At 33.6% G+C, this 21,864-nt stretch overlaps 1 protein-coding gene across 8 annotated transcripts; it reads right to left on the bottom strand.

The window, feature by feature from the left end:
• Window positions 1-510: 510 nt before the first annotated feature.
• LOC114289220 (phospholipase D beta 2-like) lies at window positions 511-16,231 on the bottom strand. Of its 8 annotated transcripts, none has more exons than XR_014337523.1 (8): window positions 15,914-16,231; window positions 15,767-15,825; window positions 15,627-15,673; window positions 15,470-15,538; window positions 15,204-15,371; window positions 14,709-14,854; window positions 13,913-14,018; window positions 511-736 (listed from the first exon to the last, which is right to left on the bottom strand). XR_014337523.1 is itself a non-coding variant. In XM_082882414.1 (8 exons), exons 5-7 carry the CDS (start codon window positions 15,336-15,338, stop codon window positions 13,950-13,952), a joined length of 330 nt encoding a protein of 109 aa, XP_082738540.1. In that variant the 5' UTR covers window positions 15,339-15,371; window positions 15,470-15,538; window positions 15,627-15,673; window positions 15,767-15,825; window positions 15,914-16,231; the 3' UTR covers window positions 511-736; window positions 13,913-13,949. The 8 variants fall into 8 exon arrangements, 4 of the variants coding, with proteins under 4 accessions (XP_082738540.1, XP_082738537.1, XP_082738539.1 ...); XM_082882414.1 differs by having other exon boundaries at window positions 15,224-15,371; XM_082882411.1 differs by having other exon boundaries at window positions 13,968-14,018; window positions 15,224-15,371.
• Between the last annotated feature and the right edge of the window lie 5,633 nt (window positions 16,232-21,864).

Raw genomic sequence — 21,864 nt, 5'->3', positions numbered from 1 at the left:
AGTAATTAGCGACAAAATATTTTGTCATTAACGAAAAAAAATTAGAGACAAAAGTATTTTGTCATGAATATAAGAAATAGAGACGAAATAGTTGTCACGTTTAATATAAACGAAGACGAAATTTTTTTGTCAAAGAAGCTACCAATAGAGACAAAAACAAATTCATAATTAAAAATGATGAAATAATGTCAAAAAAAATTCGTCACACATTAAGGGTAATAGTGACAAAATGTGACAATATGTTTTGTCATGACAAATTCATTTAGCGACGAAATAAAAAATTCATGACAAGATTAATCATCCACCTAAGCCAAATAAGACACGAAAAAACCTGCTTTAGGGAAGAAAAATTTTGTCAATCATTCCATAATATTTTTTTCCACATTATATACCTATTTTATCAAAATCTAAATTTTAGTTCAACAAATATAATCCTGTTCATGTTGAAACCTGTTGAATATAACAATTCCATCACAACTTAACCTAACATGCTATCAACACATTTACAAATTAACAAAACAAAAATATCCATTCATCATTACAAATAATTTCATCCTAATACAATAAAATAGTGAAATATCTACAAAATATCCAAAAGTTATAACTTGTTCAATTCCACCAAACATCCAACAATAACTAGTGCAACTCCATAAAGTATGTATCCTTATCAAACAAAAATGAACATTCAAGCAAATTACATCATTGTTGCATGTCAAAAATGCCACACCAATCCAATCTGCAAAAAAATAAATTAAAAGCTTTAGTAATTAATTAATTATACAAAAGATTAAAAACATTAATAACTCATCAATTTACAATTAAATCAATTATACAATTTATCCCTCTAACAGACTTCTTTCGAGATTATGAGAACAAAAAATTAATTTTAAGGCTAATTCACAAATGGTGCATCCCATTAATATGCCGTAAGTTCATACAACTTATATTGGTCCCTCCTAAGGTGTTTCTATTGGTTCCTGTACAAATCTATGGTTGTGTGATAATTTAGCATTTTGACGGCCTTTTTTGAAGCTTTAAGTATAGAGAAAAAATATATTTTTTAGACTACTTCACAATTTATACATCCCGTGCACTTGTACAAATTGGATGTCATGTGCATGTTTCCATTACTTCCTAATTCTTCAAACATATATTCTTTTATAAAATTTGTTATATTAAAGTTAATATACTTTACCAAAAAGTATGTCCCTTAGTTGCAGGAATCGTGCCACTAGGTGGCGATTTTGAGTAAGAATCGCGATTCCGCGTTTTCTAGAAAGAAACGTGTAAGACTCGCGTTTCTGTGGAGAGAGAAACGTGATTCAGTCCAAGATGGGATCGTAAAGGGGGGGGGGAGAGAGAGAGAGAGAGAGAGAGAGAGAGAAACCCTAGCCTTCGACGTCGACATGAGAAGAGAAAGAAGAATGATTGTTGAGAGAACTTACAGTGGACCAGTGTTGAGATTAGGGCTTTGATTGTCTTCGTCACTCTCTTCTCTCACTATTGATCACGATCGTCTTCATCTTTGAGGGCTTCGATCATCTTCGTCACTCTCTCAATTGTCTTCGTCTTTCTCCCTCTTTATCTCTCTGTTCGTTGTTCTCTCTCTCTCTTCGTCTCTATGTTTAATTGATCATATATAATAAGGCGAAAGCAGCACATAGAGAATGAAGGAGATATATTACGAAATCAAAAGGATAATTATTTGAACCAATCTGGAATGCACATTAAAAACAAAACAAACAAAAGATTGAAAACATTTAATTAAAACTTTTAACTTACAATTACAATAGCAGCAACTGCAAGGATCTTAAGTAGGTTACAGCACAAGGTGTTGGTTTTCACTCAGAGCTCTTGGATTTTTTCAGAATATAGGTTTCTAAGAATTTCCAAGTCTGCCGAATGAGTTCAACTTGATTACATTATATACAAAACCAAGAAAAGAAAAGCAGCATTTGACTGATGAAAGCATGGGGCAAAGCAGATGCTGTCGGATGCTTTCGGTTGATTGATTGATCAGTTGAGTAGCTTTAAACAAAAGTTGACTGGGTGAATAGTGACGGTGAACAGTAAAAGTGAACAGCAACTTTTACTATTCATCGCTTTCGGTGGAATATGGGAATAATGGAATCAATATAAATACAAATTGGCAGCTTTTCTCAAAAGAGTATTGACTGAAGCTAATTTGTATCTATATGGAATCCAATGTTGATTATGCAAACGGATCCTGGGCATCTTGAAACTCGGGTCCTGAACATTGATTAGTTGATTCTTCAGAGGAGTGGGCATGTTCTGAACCTTTTTTTCTGAACTGTCTGAATCGGTGGATTGGGTTTTAGCTTGATTCAAAAGTTGGTGAGCTAACTGGATCATATCTTCTTTGGATGACTTGGATTTATTCTTGGACTTGACTTTGGGCTGAGCAGGAGGTAAAATGGGCTTTGCGTTTCCTTTGGACTTTGATTTGGGCTTTGATTGGGCTGGCTGGGCAGCAACAGCTTTAGACTTTGATTTGAATGATTTGGGCTTGGAACCACTGGATGAGGGGCTTCCAAGGTTGACTGGAGGAAGACTGGGTTGACTTCCTTGAGTAATTGCAGTAGTTGGGTTCTGCTGGGCTTTAGCAAGAGCAGGAGTAGGAGCACACTGATCAAGTGGGAATTCCTCCTGAACAATTTCAAGAATTCTGGGCACATTGAACTTAACCCACCATTTGACTGTGTGTTGGCGAATGATGATGTTATCATCAATCCCATATTGCCATTTAAATATCCATGGAATTTTGTATTTGGATATAAAAATTAGCAATAATGGAAATTGTCGTTGATGAGCAGTAAATGGATAAACAGAGGCAAAATAATTAATTATTTCACTGAGATCACCAGGGAGGATATCTGAAATGACGCCATAGTGAGTCCACCATCTCAGAAACCAGGTAGGTATTTCAGATTTGAATTTTTGATCAAATGAGATGAACCAAGAATGACTGAAAGTTTCATTTTGGTACAAGAAAATCTTGAACCAAGCATCAACGCAATCATGGTAATTATATTGAATGGAATGACCAGGTAAATCACGAAGCTGATTAGGATTACCCCATTCAGTCATGGAAACAATATTGTGAATATAAATTGAATGATATAGGATCTTGTAAGCATAGGTTCGATCCTGGATTGGTTTGATCAAAATTGAATGGTGATGGAGTAGAATGTCTTTGTAATAGGAGAGGGTTTTCTCTGGATGTGAAAGGATGAAATGGCATCCAGAGCCAAAATGGAATTTAGCAATTTCATTGATGGTTTGATTTTTTGGGTGACTAGGTTCTTTGTAGAACAGGTTAGTAACATGTGAACTGGTGTACTCAGATCGGGATGATTTAATGGGGTTAACTGGGAATGGAGTAACTGAAACTGAATGGCTGGATGCAAAGGGATCAGAAGCCAATGTAGATGAGTAATCAGGACGATAGATGTTACCAAGAGTGTGGTAACGGTTAACCATTTCAAGTGAATGAGATTGGGTGATTGACTCCAAAGGAGGAGGAACAATAAGTTGATTAGGTTTACTGGAGGATGAGACCAAAGCCTTGGAGGGAGGCCTTGGACGAGACATCTGTTGAGAAAGAAACAATGGTTAGCAGCCAGAAAGAAGATCTAAAAAATCTTGATGGCGATGTAAACAGTTGTAGTTGTGAGCAAGTAAATTGCGACGGGCTTGAATTTGATGGTAATTGATATATTGGGCTCTTTCGGTGGGTGGTCTGGCTAATTTGAGGCGGTGAATACGATGGGTAAGTTGTTTAATTTGGGTTTTGAAATAGGTAATTCGGGATTTATGGTAAGAAGTAAACGGTGCAGTCATCCCTTACCCCCCTGTAAAAATTCTCGGGTAAGAAAATCAGGCAGGGAATTTTGATAACCAGGTATATAGGTAATATCAAAATCAAAAATGCTTAAAATGGATTGCCAACGGGCAAAAATTTGTTTACTAGCAAGATTTTGATCATCTTTTTCCAAAACATATTTAGCAGATTTGCAATCAACACGAAGTAAAAATTTTTGATTTAAAATATCATCTTGAAATTTTTAAAAATTGTTCGCTATCATTCTAGTACTATTAAAAATTGTTCGCTATCATTCTAGTACTATTCCAGACACCAGAATGATAGCGAACAATTTGTTCAGATGATTGAGGAGTAACTTGTTGAAGAAGAATGCCACCATAACCAATGTCGGAGGCATCAGTTTGAATGATTTTGAATGAAGTTTCAGTAGGAATACCAAGACAAGGAAGGGACTTAACATATTGTTTGACTTGTTGAACAATAGAAGTATGAACAGAAGACCAAGGAGGAGGATTATCCTTTAACCTATCAAACAGAGGTTGACAAGTTTTTCGAAGGTCTTTGTAAAATTCAGCAATATAGTTGAGGGAACCTAAAAACCTTTGTAATTGGGTTTTATCCAGAATTTCATCAGGGAATTTGGACGCAAACTCAATGGATCTACTAATGGGTAAAATAGTATTATGATGAATATCATAGCCTAAGAATCTAACTTTAGTTTGAAATAATTTAATTTTAGGAGCAGAAATGACAAGACCATGACTTTTAATTGTGTAAAAGAATGCAGTTAAATGTTTCTAATGTTCACTAATTGATTTTGAAAAAATTAATATGTCATCAATGTAAACAATTGAAATATGAATAAATGGGTTGAATATGTCATTCATGATATTTTGAAATTCACTAGGAGCATTTTTTAAACCAAATGGCATGACATTCCATTCGTATTGACCAAAGGGTGTGTTGAATGCAGTTTTATATCTATCTCTAGGATGAATTTGAATTTGCCAAAACCCACTTTTCAAATCAAATTTACTGAAAATAACAGCTTGACTAAGTCTTTTAATCAAATCTTTTTTATTGGGGATAGGATATCGAATCCATTCTAGAACAGTATTTAAGGGTTTATAATTAATAACTAAGCGAGGGACTCCTCTCTCTAATTCAGCATTTTTGTTAACATAAAAAGCAGGGCAAGACCATGGTGATTTACTTGGACTAATTATTCGATTTTTTAATAATTCATTAATTTTTTTTTACACATTTCAAGTAATTCATGATTCATTTGAATTGGTCTAGATTTAGTGGGAATTTGTCGTTCATCAAAATTCTTAATATAGGGTAAGGTAACTACATGCTTTTTCCTATGCCAAAATGCAGTAGGTAAGGTAGAACAAACAGTTGATTCAAGTTTTAATTTGAAATCATTGATTTGAGAAATAAGAACTGGATTAGTTAATTGTTGATCAATGCGTTTATAATTAATTTCTTCTTTAAGAAAATTTAAATGCCAAGTTAAGTGATTAATTGTATGGGAAATAGAACAATCTTTTAATTGATTTAATTTTAATATTTCAGGAGGGGATAAAAATTTAAATGTGACGGGTTGATCTAAAACATGTGTAGTTATTCCTATACTAGATGTAGTAAATGGATATAATAAATATATAAATGGGGAACCTAAAATAATTTTATCAGTCATATTTGTAACTAAAACAAAAGAGGTTTTAAAGCATACATTATCTTGGCAAACATGAACTTTAGGTAATTTATATTTGATATGCATTTTACTACCATTAGCAGAAGTTAATTTCCCATGACATTTTTCATAATATGTAGTAGGAAGTAAACCTTCTTGTATACAATTTAAATCAGCACCAGTATCAATTAAAGCAATTAATTCTAATTCAAAATCATTGATAATTATTTTAATTTTAGAATACCATTTTTGAATGTAAAGTTTTTTAATTAGACTTAACCTTTTTTTGTCAGGATTGTTGGATTGGGATTGGTGTGATCGATTATCAAATAACAAATTATTAGGATCAGTAGGATCAGAATCATCAGATTCATTTGGAGATTCATTATTATTTTGGAAATGATCTAAACTTTTATTAATTTTTAAAGTAATGATTTCGTCTTCTAATTTTTTATCTTTATTTTGTAATTCTTTAATCGTTTGTTTAATGTGATTGATTTCTTGTTGCAAATCTTGTAATGTAACTTCTTTTTGTTTATTTTTAAATCTATCTAAGGTTTTGGATAAGCTTATTATGGGTTTATCAAATTTAGGTTTATTATCTGAATGAATTAATAAGGATTTTAATTTATCAATATATTTTTGTTTTAAATTGGGATCATCTAATTTACTAATTAATTCAATAAGAGCTGATTCTTCTTGAGTATTTTTTGTAAGAACAGTAATTTGTTTAACTGGTTTACAACAAACATCATTACATCCTATATTAATATTGTTATCAGAATCATCAGAATCATCACTAGGTGATTGGTAACTGGATGAAGTATTGGGATGATCAGAAGAGGAGTTACTGATATATTGATTTAATTGGAATATTTCATATAATTGATTTTTGGAATTATCATCAATTTGGAGTTGATTAACTTTATCTTTTAGTTTTTGTTTTTCTTTACATTTATTTGAATAATGACCTTTTTTACCACAGTTATAACAAGTAACATCTTTAGTAGATTTAGATTTCGGGTGTGATTTGGATTTATAATATTTCTTTTTAGGTTTAGTATAGAATTTATCATTTGATTTGGAAGGTGAATAATTCTTTTTATATTTATTAGAATATTTGTATGATGATTTATGTTTATGTTTGGAATATTTGTGTGATTTCCTACGAGAGGGAGCAACAGGAGGTAAACCATATTGTTCACAGAAATTGCCTAATTCATAATTAGCTTTATGTTTATTTTTGTTAGCTTTTTGAGTAAGTTTAAGATCAATACACATTTTTAAACCTTCTTTTTGAATAGTGCTAATGATATCACCATATGTTAAATTATCATATTCAATAACACCAGTGGGTTGACTAAGAACATCTCTAATCTTGTGAGCAAATAAGCTAAGTAATCCATTAATAAATTTTTCTTTCCAAAATGATTTAGTACAGTCTTCTCTTAACATAACTCGAGAGGTAAATACGTCTTTATACCATCTAAAATCACTTAATGTTGGACAGGTAAGATTACTAAGTTGATCATGGATGCGAGAATAGATATTTGTAGGCGTACCAATGAAATGTCGGACTATTGTATAGATTAATTGATTGATTCTGTCAGGGTGACAACATCCTATAGTTTCATCAAAGATAGGTAGACCATTTTCATCAGTTTGATTAGCATATATGATTGAGTCACGTTGTTCTTCAGTAAGGTATTTTTCCCACCAGGATTTGAGCATGCCAGTGAAACCAGAGGTAATTAAGGAAACAATTTCAGGTTGAGAATATTGGGGATAATTACTGAGACAACTATTTGCAACCATAGATAGATGATTTAATTTTTGAAGGATCTGATCTTCACTAAGACCATCAATATTCCATTCGTATAATCGTTTAGTAGATACAGAAAATTGATTATTAAGATTAGTTTCTTCAAATTGGAGATCAGGTGGAGTAGGTCGAGAATACCAATTTTTGGTAGTTTGAGGATTAACTTTGGGATAATGAATTTTATTAAGATTAGAAGATTGAAATTGTTGGGCTAATTGATCTATTTCATTATCAGTAGTTTTGGTTTCAGATTGATCTAAAATAGTGTCGGTAATAGGTTGTTGATTTAAAACAGTAAGTGTCATGACCCAAACCCGGCCCTATGGGTTTAGCACCGTAACAGGCCAGTAATCCGAGATTACCGAAGGCCTGCTTAACAGTAATACAGTAAAACAGAGTACAGGGCCTGGCGGAAGCCAATACAGTAATTAAACAATGTCCAATGAGCTGTGACAGTCTGTATGCCAAAAAGATTTTTCATGCATTCATACATACACAAACAGTACAGTCTATACAAAATTTACAGTCACACAGTACAGGGACCTAATCCCTTGATAACAGTACAGTTAGTAACTGACAGTCTATACAGTAATCCAAACAGTATGGAGACAGACGGGGGAAAACAAACAAAACACCCCAAAGCCATAGCATGGCAACTCGGAACCTCGCAGTGAGGCACAAAGGCTGGCTTGACAAAACTGGAGTCTAACCCACGCTCCTAGCTCCGATCTGGTGGCTGAGCACCTACATATATATATAAACAGTGAGCTAAAGCCCAGTGAATAACATAATGCGTAAAGAGGTTTAGAATGAATGCCCTTACGGTAATGAAAACAGTTCAATTTAATCAGTATTTCAGTTGTTCAGTACAGTAAACAGTCATATGTGGTACATCCATTAGCATAACAGTAACAGTAGGTCTTAAAAGACCGAACAGTAATGATGGCCATCAGTCAGTAAACAGTAGTGGCTCCACGAGGGAACCGACAGAGAATTCTGTCGCAGTAACAGTAACAGTAAACAATAGGTACTAAGGATGCCACAGTACAGTTCAGAAATAAAGGACATACATTCATTCAGTAAATAATACCAGTTCAGTAAACAGTTCAGTTCAGTATTCAAAAGATAATCAGTTGAACATATCTTTACACAATTGTTACTCACAGAGTTCGGGCTACGGTATGCTAGAGCGTGTCTCCCCAGTCGCCAACCCTACACAGTTCACAGGTTGAACACACTAAGCTACACAGTTGGGAAATATCATAACTTAATCCCTAATTTGCCTTGGTGTGTTCTACAACGATATCCTCATCAAGATGTCTTAAACTAGGCCTAAGAATGCCTAGGATGGGATGAGGATTCAAAAATACACTTAGAAAACATTTTGCAAACTTTGCTGAAAATAGGAGCCTCGCTCGAGCGAGACTTTCTTAGCTCGAGCGGAAGTCCAAAATCAAAGGCTTCGCTCGAGCGAGGAATCCTTCGCTCGAGCGGTCTGTCGAAACAGTAAAAAAATACCGGATGCTGTGATTTTGCGCGTGATGGTCGCTCGATGGTCGCTCGAGCGGAGCCCTGGACAAAGGTTCTCGCTCGAGCGGGGAATCCTTCGCTCGAGCGAGGAAGCCAAATCTGGAATTTCCAGATTTGCCTCCCAAGCTCAAACCAAGCATTCTACCACTCCAAACTCGACCTCTTGGGCCCAAATTCTGGAAAACATAACTAAATTCAATGTATAACAAGTTTCAAAGCTCAATTTATGAATTCAAGCCCCAAAGGTGAGTCAATTAAAACCATATTCAAACCCATTTTCAAACCATTTCCAAGAACAATCCTCAAACATGACATGCATGATCTTAAATCATTTTCAAAGCTTTAATGCTGTTTCAAAAGAGTTTAAACCTTCAAAAACAAGATGAACTCATGGGGTACCACAAAATTATGAACATGCATGCACCATTATACCATGAATTCAACTCAAAACTCATTAATTCAAACATGCATGCATGAAATGAGCTTCAATTCACCATTAATGACCCAAATCATGACTTAGCTCTACAATCTAACATGGACCATGCAACAATCAACTCAAAACATGAACAAGAAGACAATGGAGCTACCTTTAGTCTTGTAGTTCAAGAAGGGAGCTCAAATATGCAATCTCCTTAACAATTTCTTCAATTTCCAAACAATTCTACAAGTGAACTCAAGACTCTCACTTCCTCTCTCTCTAAATTCGGCTAGAACAAGAAGAAATGGCTGATGAAATGTTTTGATAAAGCATACACAAGGCTTCAAATATGAGTAAACAAAGGCCCCACTAGATGGCAAAAGTGTAATTACGTCAAACTCTTTAATTAGCTTATTTTAATCTAATTTAATCATACCTAATCAGTTTTCAGATAAATACACCATAAAATCACATTAATTACGAGGGTCAAGGAACATCAATCGGTTTCTAATTCGGCCGCCGATATGGCCTTCAATTAGCAGTTTAAACATATAAGCATGGACAGATAGTCATACAGTCAAACAGATAAAATGCAATTTAACTAACATATACTCAATCAATTCGGTTTCCAATTTCAGTCAGTCAGTTCAGTACTTTAATCAGTTCAATTATCAGTCATAATCAATTCAGTTTAACGGTAATCGATGGTTATCGGTAATCAATCAGTCATAAGTCGGTAAACAGTATGAGGGTTGTTACAGTAAGACCTTTATCTTTGGATGTAGAAGTATCATTGGGAGTTAATTTAGTAAATAAATGTTCAATAGCTTTGACAGTAGATTGATCATTAGTAATTAAGCTAGTTCGTTTAGAACGATGACTAGGGAGATTAAGTAAAGGTTGATCTAAGGGTTTAGTAAATTTTGCGGATTGTTCATCTAAATTAGTTTCTAGTTTATCTAATTGTTTACCAATGGTTTTTAGACATTGATTAGTATAATTATTTTGTTCAATAACTTTTTTAATTTCAGGGTCAGTGCCAGGCAATTTAAAAGGAGAGGCTGGAACTTCAGAACCTTGATGATCAATAATTATATTTTCTAATGGAGGATGATTAGAGCTAACAGAAGTATTGGGAGAAGTTTTCCATTTATGTTTTGTGATTGTGTTGATCTTTTTATAATATTGATCCATATAGTCAAAGAAAGATAATTCAAAACCATATTCAACCATAAAATCATACCATTTTCTAGTTATTCTGGATTGTTGAGTAGAATCATATTTAGCACGATAAGCATGTCTCTTAGCTCTATTTTCTTTGGATCTAAAGTCAATAAGTAATTTATCTAAATTAGGAGTAAAATCTTTTTTGATTGTCATTAATTGGGGATTTACTAGAGGTATAAATTCGTCGAAATCAGTTTGAGTTGGAGAAGTATTAGAAGCAACGTCTTCTTCTGGTAAATGTGTGGGAGTAGTATAAACAGGTTTACTAATTTGGGAAGTGGTAGAATTATCAATTCCTTTTAATTTATTTTGGGAAGTTTGGTTGGTTGGACCAAGATGTATTTGACTATTTTTTCGAAATAAAGGAGTGTTAAATATTTCATCTTTAGTTGTAATTTCAGTAGGGATACTAGAAGTACTATGCCTAGAGGATTGGCTTCGATTAAATTTAATTCGGACAGAACCATCATTATATTGTTGAATATCTTGAATATCTTGAATTGAGGATTGTTGTTGATTGTGTTTGTAATTTTCATTGACAGTAACCCATTGATCAGGTAAATCTATATTCTTCCATTCAATCATTTGAGGAACATTAATATTGGATTCATTACTACTACTGCTTTGAATTAATAAAGTTTTATCTTTAGGGATTTTTTGTAAAGCATGAACATTTAAATTAGTTTGCATGCATTTATAATGAACACGGTAAATTAAAACAATGTTATGAACTTTTTCTTTCAAGTCAGTAAATGAACCATGTAATTGAATGTTTAATGTTAGCGCATCTAGAATATGTGGATCTCGTAAACTAAGTGTAAAATCAGGAAAATAATTAAAATGTACTGGACCTTTATGAAGACCAGTTTCCATCATACCCATTGAACTATCATTGTAATTAAGAAAGTGAGTATCTCTTAAACATAATAAAACAGAAGTGTTTTTGCCTACCATCGTTAATGGATTTACACCAACTTGAATTAAACCAATATGCATAAAATTATAACCATTATTTAAATGTCTTTTGATTAATTTTTTATCAAATAATTGGCAGGTTTCCTTAGGTTTTTCTAAAGCATAAACTTGTTCAATAGTTTTAACATGGAGAGCAACTTTAAAAACATTCTGTAAAAAAGTAGTTTTATAGATTTCTTTAATTGGCAGTTTGGGTATATTCCATCCAGCATCAAATTTATCATTTTGTATTTCAACATCTTCGTCATTAATTACTAATCCTTGATTAGGTATTGAGGGAAAAGTTGTTGACCTAGAACTTACTGATGAGTTACTTCTAAATAATCGACTCATTGTTCTGTTTAATTAATCAGTTTTATAGATATCTTAATACATACCCTATTCTTGTCAGTTTTACCTCATACCTAGTATACATACATACCCTATTCGGAAGACCCCTAAGTCCAACACGGCCTAACTCTAAGGACTTACTCAGGACAGGGACGAAAGTGGGTGACTCAAACTAGGTGGATAAAACAAACTGATCTTTTGGGTGATTAAGATGAACTGAAAACAAGATTAATCAAATAAACAATAGAGAAGATTGACTAGAAGCAGCAAAGCAGTCAGAAACAGAAGACAACATCACTTGGCTCTGATAAAGCATGAACATTTAAATTAGTTTGCATGCATTTATAATGAACACGGTAAATTAAAGCAATATTATGAATTTTTTCTTTCATGTCAGTAAATGAACCATGTAATTGAATGTTTAATGTTAGCGCATCTAGAATATGTGGATCTCGTAAACTAAGTGTAAAATCAGGAAAACAATTAAAATGTATTGGACCTTTATGAAGACCAGTTTCCATCGTACCCATTAAACTATATATTATATTATACATGATAAAGTCATTTTAAAAAATATGTATAATTTATCATGTATAATTTATGTAATAAATTTTATAAATTATATTTTTTATCATATATAATAAACTTTCTAATTGTTATTTCTTAAAATATCATATATAATAATAATTTTTTTAAATTATTATTTCTTAACTTTTTAACATATAATAAATAAAATAAATTATCTAATTATTTAAAAGAAATCTAATTAAATCACATATAATAAAAAAAATTATAAAACAAAATATCTAATTCGAGTCCCGTCTTCTCCCACAAGTCTCTCGTGCCTAGGCGGTCGTGTGTGCCAAGTTTCGTGTTACTTTGACGCCGTTTGGTGATTTTGGGACGTTAACACTTCGAATTCTAAGTTTCTTAAGAAACTAATTTGTCCAAAGTAAAATTCGGCTCTAACTCCCAAATCGGGAACCCGATTCGAGTCTCGTCTTCTCTCTCGTGCCTAGGCGGTCGAATGTGCCAAGTTTCATGCTAATCTGACGTTGTTTGGTGATTTTAGGGCGTCAACACCTCGAATTCTAAGTTTCTTAAGAAACTAGTTTGTCTAGAATAAAATTCGGTTCTAACTCCCAAACCGAGAATACGATTCGAGTCCCGTCCTCTCCCACAAGTCTCTCGTGCTTAGGCGGTCGTGTGTGCCAAGTTTCGTGCTACTCCGACGCCGTTTGGTGATTTTGAGCCGTTAACCCCTCAAATTCTAAGTTTCTTAAGGAACTAATTTGCCGAGACCGAAATCCGGCTCTAACTCCCAAACCAGGAACTCGATTCAAGACCAGTCTTCTCCCACAAGTCTCTCGTACCTAGGTGGTTGTGTGTGCCAAGTTTTATGCTAATCTGATGCCGTTTGGTGATTTTGGGACGTTAACACCTCAACTTCTAAGTTTCTTAAGGAATTAATTTACTGAGACCGAAATTCGGCTCTAACTCCCAAACCAAGAACCCGATTCGAGTCCCGTCTTCTCCCACAAGTCTGTTGTGTATAGGCGATCGTGTATGCCAAGTTTTGTGCTAATCTAACTCCATTTGGTGATTTTGGGAAGTCAACCCCTTAAATTCTAAGTTTCCTAAAGAACTAGTGTGCTGAGACCGAAATCCAACTCTAACTCCCAAACCAAGAACCCGATTCAAGTCCCGTCTTCTCCTACATGTCTATCGCACCTAGGCGGTCGTGTGTGTCCAGTTTGAACTAGTTTGCCTAGACCAACATCATTTTGGTAAAGATCCATCATGTGAACATGAAACTAGTTTTTTCAAGTCACCAAATAAATGCTACATACACTACAATAAAAAAGGATAAACACAAGAACCTAAAGTGTAAAGGAAAATAAAGCAGTTTATTTGAAACGATAATCTCTATGGGAAACCTCTTGCAACATCTTTACATGTTTTGGATCTCTTTAAAGCCAAAAAACACCAAGACAATTGCCTAAGGTACGATTTTCAAGATGTAGGAGGATAGCAAACAATTTAAATGCAAATTCATTAAATATGTACCCTGAGTGTATTCTTAGTTGAAGAAAGCTCAAAAGGTTCAATGATCAAAATTGACGCCTTGCCTAGCTTCAGCCATGCTTACTCGGATTGACCTGCTATTTAGGTCCTACAGCAGAGATTATAAGTTAGTTTTAGTCACAGAAAAAGTGAATTTTGGATAATAATACCTTACAGTAGATGTAAACTCTCGGTTGGGTAAATTGGATAGAAACAAAACAAGGTGAGAAGTCCATGAGAATTTTGGAAATTTTATATTCAATTTGATCAATGAATGAATGTTTACAAACACTTCTCCAGTATGTCCATGTCCCACATAAACAACATATACCATCTGATGTTATTGGTAAATAAACACATACTAGCACAAGAATATACTGTCTCCAGTTACAAAATCTTGTAATCATGCTCATAATAAATAATTAGCAGCGTCAAAAATCCTATAAATAGAAAGACTGATGGACATCCAATGGTGTCCTTGAACTTTGGAACACTAATACTTGGTCTCATTGATGCATGTTAACAAACAAAAGGTACATGAACACTAGACCACTAGTTGACACTACCATGCCCAACATACGAATATAATAAATTGTCAAATGTTATAGGTAGATAAAAAGCGTAATAAGGATAGGTGTATGTCATTGAGTATCACCTAGTAGCAAAATTTGTTTGGAAATCTAATAGTTATCTTTTGAAAAATAAAATTAAAAAAAAGAAAATCTATAAAATTATACAAATAAAACTAAAGTAATGTTTGGTGTCCATTAAAAAAAAAAATACTTGAATGATCACATACCTGCCACAGAAGAATCCTTTGAGTCGGAGCACCTGTAGGAACACCCTCCGGCCACATTGAGATGACAATATATGCAGAAAATCTCTTTGTTCTGATTTTATTTGCAATTTTGAGAGCAGTTTCCATTCGTATTAAATTTTTTGCACCTATGGATAATAAGAAACATATATATCATCCTTAAAATGCTCACTTTCACTGTCTAGAAAATTTGTAATTTCACAACAGCCACCCTATCTTTCCTCAAGATTATAATGTTTTTATTTCCCTTGTCACGTTTGTTTCAGCAAGCAACCAGAGCATGAAAAATGAAGAAAATGAAAACTAGGGTAATGAGTTAGATATTAACCATTACAAGCAGCTGAAAGTGCATAATTTCCACAACAAATGACAATATATGAGTTACTGTATACTCGGATACCTATATATAATTTTCACAATACAACTTTTAATATGTGAGAGTAACAACATATCCTTATTTTTTCCCTTTTAGTTTACCCTGAATGTCAATTCCTCACCCAAGTCTCTGTGGTTAGTCCAATTGTATGATGACCCAAGGAAGTACTGGTTCTCAATGTAAATGAAATGTTGGGCAGCACAGATTGCCTTTAAATATGCAGTATGTATACTCATGTCTATCAGGACATTCTTCCCACATACCAGGTCCTGTTATAATGAAGGGAAGATATTAAGAAGCACACCTCATAAACAAGATTGACGGAAAAATAATCAAGGGGCAAATCACAATCAAAATTTTCTCTCACCCTGCTTGTGGCATCTTTTAGGACTTTTGGAAACCCCTTCACAGAATTGGAATCAATTGAACGAAAAAACTATAATTTTTAAATAAGTTAGTTAATAGAAATTGAGTATTTAATAATTTTGAATATCTAATTTAATAGCCTTCATAAACTAACATACCTGGACATGCCAAGCTTCTGGACCATCCTCATTTAGGCAAGACACATCTGTAATTCCAATGATGTCGAGAATTCTATCAATTATGAGTAGTAAATTAAGCAAACCCATATAAACCATGAAACAAAAGAGGCAGCTTTTACTTGAGGGAGTCGAATTTGGAAATTAAGAGCGAATTTGGAGATCACATAGGGTCATTGACCTAGAGCATGAGATTCAAGCCTTGAAGATAAAAAAATAAAATATAAATAAATAAAGTGTGAGCGAGAGAGAGACAAGAGAATACATACCAATGTTAGGGTTTACGAGGGCAACAACGTGCTCAACAAATTCGAGCTCTCTAGAATCCCTGGTTCCTTATATTATAGTGTGCTTCTACATTGATGCTCTACAGATTCGAGCTCTTGCCGGTGGAGGAGTTGGGATGAGAGTGAGATGAGTAGCGGAGTCAGAATGAGAGTGAGATGAGTAGTGCGAAGATAGAGATGGAGAGAGAGAGAGAGAGAGAGAGAGAGAGAGAGAGAGAGAGTGAGATTTGAACGTGAAAATGAGAGAAGAGGGAAAAAGAAATTATAGGCGCCAAAGGTTTGAGGAAAATTGGAAAAATTGGGGATTTTGGACTATTTGTGAGAATATATATTGATCACATTTATGGGATTTTATTTATTTTTTGTTAAAATAAATTTTAGTTACTAAGGTTGAAAATTTATTTGTTTCATTTTAATTTTAATGAAAAAAATTTATTATTATTATTTTTTGTTTGGTAGAAGTAGGGGTAATATTCTAATAAAAAATATTTTCTATTAAAATAAAGTTAATTTTTTGTGGTCAATGAAAAATATTTTTCTGCGGCCCATTTTTTTTGGTTACTAAAAATTAGGAACTAATTTTTTCTAGTAAAGGAAAGGGAGCGGCAATAGTGGTGAAGGTGGTGGATAAGAGGTGATGGTAGTGGTGGTAGTGGTGGTGGTGGTGGTGGTGGTGGTGGTGGTGATGGCGAAGGAGGTTAGTGGTGAAGTTGTGGCAGTGGTAGTGGTAAAGGAGATGGAGTGGCGTTGGTGAAGGAGAGGTAATGGTAGTAGTAGTGACAGTAGTGGTGGTAGTGGTAGTGGAGTGGTGGCGATGGTGGTAGTAATAGTAGTTGTAGAGGTGGAGTGGCAACAATGGTAGTAGTAATGGTAGTAGAATGGCATTTGTAGTAGTGGTGAAGGTTGTAGAGAAGATGGGTGGTAAGAGAGAGAGATAAGTGAGAGATAGATAGAGATAGAGAAAGAGAGACAGAGATAGAGACAGAGTGATGAACGAGAGCGAGAGAGAGATAAAGTGGTAGCTAAAAGTGCATTTTATTGTAGTAGATCTATAAATCGAGAGGGAGCTCGGTAAATAAAGAAGAGAGGAGGAATGGAGTGAGCAAGGCATACACAGTGAGGGAGAGAGAGAGAGAGAGAGAGAGAGAGACAAGCAAACAGACAAGAAGACAGAGAAACAAAGAGAGAGAGGAGAGTGATAAGTGAGAGAGAGAAAGAGAAAGAAAAGAGATGAATGAGGGAGAAAGACATAGAAAGAGAAAGAGAAAGAAAAAGAGAAAGAGAGAGAGAGAGAAGAGAGATGAACGAGGGAGATAGAAAGAAGAGAGATGAGCAAGAGAGATAGAGAGAAGAGTATGAGCGAGAGAGACAGAGAGAGAAGAGAGATGAGAGAAATAGAGAGAGAGAGATGAGCGAGAGAGACAGAGAAAGAAGAGAGATGAACGAGAGACATAGAGAGAAGAGAGACAGACAGACAGACAGACAGACAGACAGACAATAGTGATGAGTAAGAGAGAGAAGAGAGAGAAAGAGAGAGACAGGAAGATGAAAAAATGAGTGAAAAGATAAATGTTATATTAAAAGAGTAAGACGACGTCGTTTTTTTTTTTATTTTTTTTGCGATAGAAAAATGCAGTTGTATTTATTCAAACCATTCTGTGACTGTAAATATATGAAGCCGTCTCAAAGCCACAATATATATATATATATATATATATTTTTTTTTTGTGACTGCAGCTGGTGCCATCGCAAAAATTCTATTTTAATCACATAAAAAAAAATAGAAATTATATTTGAAAATTATTCCTATATAATATGCTATTATATAACAAATTAATTAATATATATATATATATTAAAAATTGTACTAAGCTTTCATTTTCAATTAATTGAATTATGATTAACAAACTAACAAAAAGCATTAATGGTATAATAGGATAGAAAGAGGATAAAAATAAAAAACACAATAATATTTAAAAGTTTTAAATTTACCTAGTTATACAAAAATCTAATATTATAGTACAATCTTGAATTTCCAATAATTTTTCACATTTTCTATAAAATAAAATGACAATAAAAAATAAAATGCATTTTCTATAGGGATTAAGTGTGAGATATATGAGAAGGGCTCTAGTGCGAAAATAGAAGAAATGGTTTACAGAGTGTCTTCTCGCTTCACGACTTCAATACTTGTGAGAGAGGAGTAGGCTCAAGTGTGAGAGAGAAATGAGGGTTTGTAGGAAGTGTCTTCTTGGGTCACGGCTTGAGTGTCCGTGCACATGAAAATGAGTGATAAGGGTCAGAGTGTGTCTCTTGGGGTCACGGTTTTAGTGTTCCGAAACACAAAACCATAGCATATTAATAAAGAGAAATAATTAGTGATAAAATATTTTCGTCTCCTTAAATACAAGAACATAGAATTTATTATTGGTGACAAAATATTTTTGTCTTCCACAACATAACCTTATGAGACGAAAAATATATTCGTCGTGCAATCAATCAGAATTTATTAGCGACGAAATATTTTCATCTCCTACAACTTATTCTTCCAAGACAAAAATATATTTGTCGCCCATTTAATAGAAAGATGAAACGGCATTGTTTGCATGATAGAGTGTTTATTGGTGACGAAATATTTTCGTCTTCCATAACTTATCATTCCTAGACAAAAATATATTTGTTGCCTAATAAATGGAAATATGCAACGACATCGTTTAATAGATAGGGAATTTATTGGTGACAAATTACGTTCATCGCAAAAAATATATACAAAAATATTCGTCTCCAATGAGCTAAAATAATTTGCACCAATGCAAATGAAATTGGCGCCTGAATTTTGCAGATGAAATTTTTTTTGTCTCTTATACATTTGAGAAAAATTAAAACAAACGACAAAATTAATATTTTGTCATCTTTGGGTTAAATTTTAAGACAAAAAAATTTCGTCACCAAATTTTGTCACAATAGCCCAGATTTCTTGTATTTTGTTTCCTTGTTTAATTATTATTATTATTATTATTATTTTCTTTTTGTGGAGAGGGGTTTACTGTGAGAAAGAATAGTAACTTTGCACAAAATGTCTTCTTGGATAATAATGTTTGCATGCACAAACGGCTTAAATATGAGAGAGAATAGAGGAGCTTCAGTGCGAAATAGAAGAGATTGTTTTATTGAGTCACAACTTCAATACTTGTGAGAGAGAAGACTCAAGTGCGAGAGAGAAATGAGGGTTTGTAGAGGGTGTCTTTTTGGGTCATGACTTTGGTGTTTGTGTGTGTGTGAAAGTAAGTGACTAAGGTGAGAGAGTCTCTTAGTTTCTGACGACATTTTAATAAAGAGAAATAATTAGTGATAAAATTTTGCGTCTCAAACTCATATGTTCGTTGCCTAATCAACAAAAATACAAAAACAACGTTGTATGGGGATGGAGAATTTATTGGTGATGAAATATTTTCGTCTCCTTCAACTTAACCTTATGAGATGAAAATATATTCGTCGCGCAATCAATCAAAATGCAACACGACACATGGAGAATTTATTAGTGACGAAATATTTTCGTCTCCCAAAACATATCCTTCTGAGACAAAAATATATTTGTCGCCTAATTAACAGAAAGATAAAATGAGCATGAAGAGTTTATTGGTGACGAAATATTTTCGTCTCCCATAACTTACCCTTCCCAGGCAAAAAATATATTTGTCACAAAATAAATAAGAAAATGAAACGACATTGTCTAATAAGTTTGGAATTTATTGGTGACGAATTCCTTTTGTCGCAAAAAACTTTAAATTTGTGACAAAAATGTTCGTCTCTAATGAGCTAAAATAAATGGCGCCAACAAGAAAAAAAATTTGTGCCTCTTTTTTTTCTGACAAATTTATTTTTTCGTCTCCTATAGTTTTGAGAAGAATTAAAAGAAACGACAAAAGTAATATTTGGTCATGGTTAGGTTACATTCTAAAACGAAAATAAGTTTTATCACCAAATTTTAAAAATTAATTATTGAAAACTTCATACTAATTAAGGTAATGTTTTTTTTATTAATTTTGAAAATTACAAATTTTTTATTATTTGTTTCTCTGAATTTTTTCTCACCAAAAAAAAAAAAAAAAAAAAAAATAGCTACATTAATTATCTTTTTTTTTTTTTTTTTTTTGTGGAGAGAGGTTTTGACCTTCGATTTTTCTGAATGGGTGTTCTAGACAGAAAGGGTAGAGTTGGTTCAGACAATGAGAAAAAGTACTTGCGTGCAAGGGGCCTTCACCGTGAGAAAGAATAATGGGTTTGCATAAGGTGCCTTCTTGGATAATAGCTTCAATGCTGGCATGCACGAAGGGCTTAAGTGTGAGACAGAAGAGAGAGGCTTTATCGTGAAATAGAAGAAATGGTTTACAAAGTGTCTTCTTGAGTCACGACTTCTATACTTGTGAGAGAGGAGTAGACTCAAGTGCGAGAGAGAAATGATGGTTTGTAGAAAGTGTCTTCTTGGGTCACGACTTCAAGGTCTGTGTACATAAAAATGAGTGATAAGCGTTAGAGTGTATCTCTTGGGGTCACAGTTTCAATGCTTCAAAACACAAAACCACAGCATTTTAATAAAGAAAAATGATTAGTTATAAAATATTTTTGTATCCTTAAATACCAGAATAAAGAATTTATTATTGGTGATGAAATATTTTTGTCTTCCACAACTTAACCTTATGAGACAAAAAATATATTTGTCACGCAATCAATTTGAATTTATTAGTGACGAAATATTTTCGTCTCCTACAACTTATTCTTTCGAGACAAAAATATATTTGTCGCCTATTTAATAGAAAGATGAAATGACATTGTCTGCATGATGGAGTGTTTATTGGTGACAAAATATTTTTGTCTTCCTTAACTTGTCCTTCCTAGTAAAAAATATATTTGTCGCCTAATAAATGAAAATATGCAACGACATCGTTTAATAGGTGTGGAATTTATTGGCGACGAATTACGTTCGTCACAAAAAAAAAAAAATATTTTGTGACAAAAATGTTCGTCTCCAATGAGTTAAAATAATTCGCGCCAATGCAAATGAAATTGGCGCCTCATTTTTGCAGACGAAATTTTGTTTTCATCCCCTATACTTTTGAGAAAAATTAAAACAAACGACAAAAGTAATATTTCATCATCTTTGGGTTAAATTTTAAGACAAAAAAAATTTTCGTCACTAAATTTTGTCACAATAGCCTAGATTTCTTGTAGTGCAAGAAATTGAACCTTTGGAGAAGAAAAATTATCCGAAATCAACTTTGTTACCACTAGTGAAGATGAAGGCACAACCAAATAATACAAAGATGAGATAAAGAACTCACTAGATGGGGATGCCAACCGCCCAAGACTAGTGAGTTCTTTATCTGAGAGGCCAACCAAATTCTGATCTAAAAAGGTAATCAATCTGCTTAGTTCATCAGCCTCCCATCCTAATAACCTTCTTCTAAACCTGAAGTTCCATCTAGGTGAGACTTCATTCCTCTAGACCACCAATCTCAGAGACACCTCCTTTTCTGTTGATAGACTAAACAACCTAGGAAATTCATTCTTAACACAGCATGGCCCCATCTAGTAATCAGTCCAAAAATGGATTCTGCTCCCATTACCCACCACCACTTGATTATTATCCAAAAAAACACTCAAAAGCTGAGGATTTGATTGACCTCTGCTAATGATTCCACTCCAGATTTTTGAATAAGTACTAGTGAGAGTCATAATAGGCAGCCAATTCCCATCCATTGACCCATACTTGCTACACAATATTCTTTTCCACAAGGTGTTTGATTCAGCCCCGAACCGCCACAACCATTTTGCCAAAAAGCAAACATTAACAATCTTAATTCTTCTAATACCCAACCCTCCATTGTCTTTACTTTTGGTTGCTTCTAACCAACTGACCAAGTGGACTTTTC

The sequence above is a fragment of the Camellia sinensis genome, chromosome 8 (genome assembly GCF_055761805.1).
Source record: "Camellia sinensis isolate YWXY chromosome 8, ASM5576180v1, whole genome shotgun sequence".
Classification (NCBI taxonomy): Eukaryota; Viridiplantae; Streptophyta; class Magnoliopsida; order Ericales; family Theaceae; genus Camellia; species Camellia sinensis.
The sequence above is the reverse complement of the archived record's forward strand: the minus strand, read 5'-3'. Positions and strand labels throughout refer to the sequence as shown.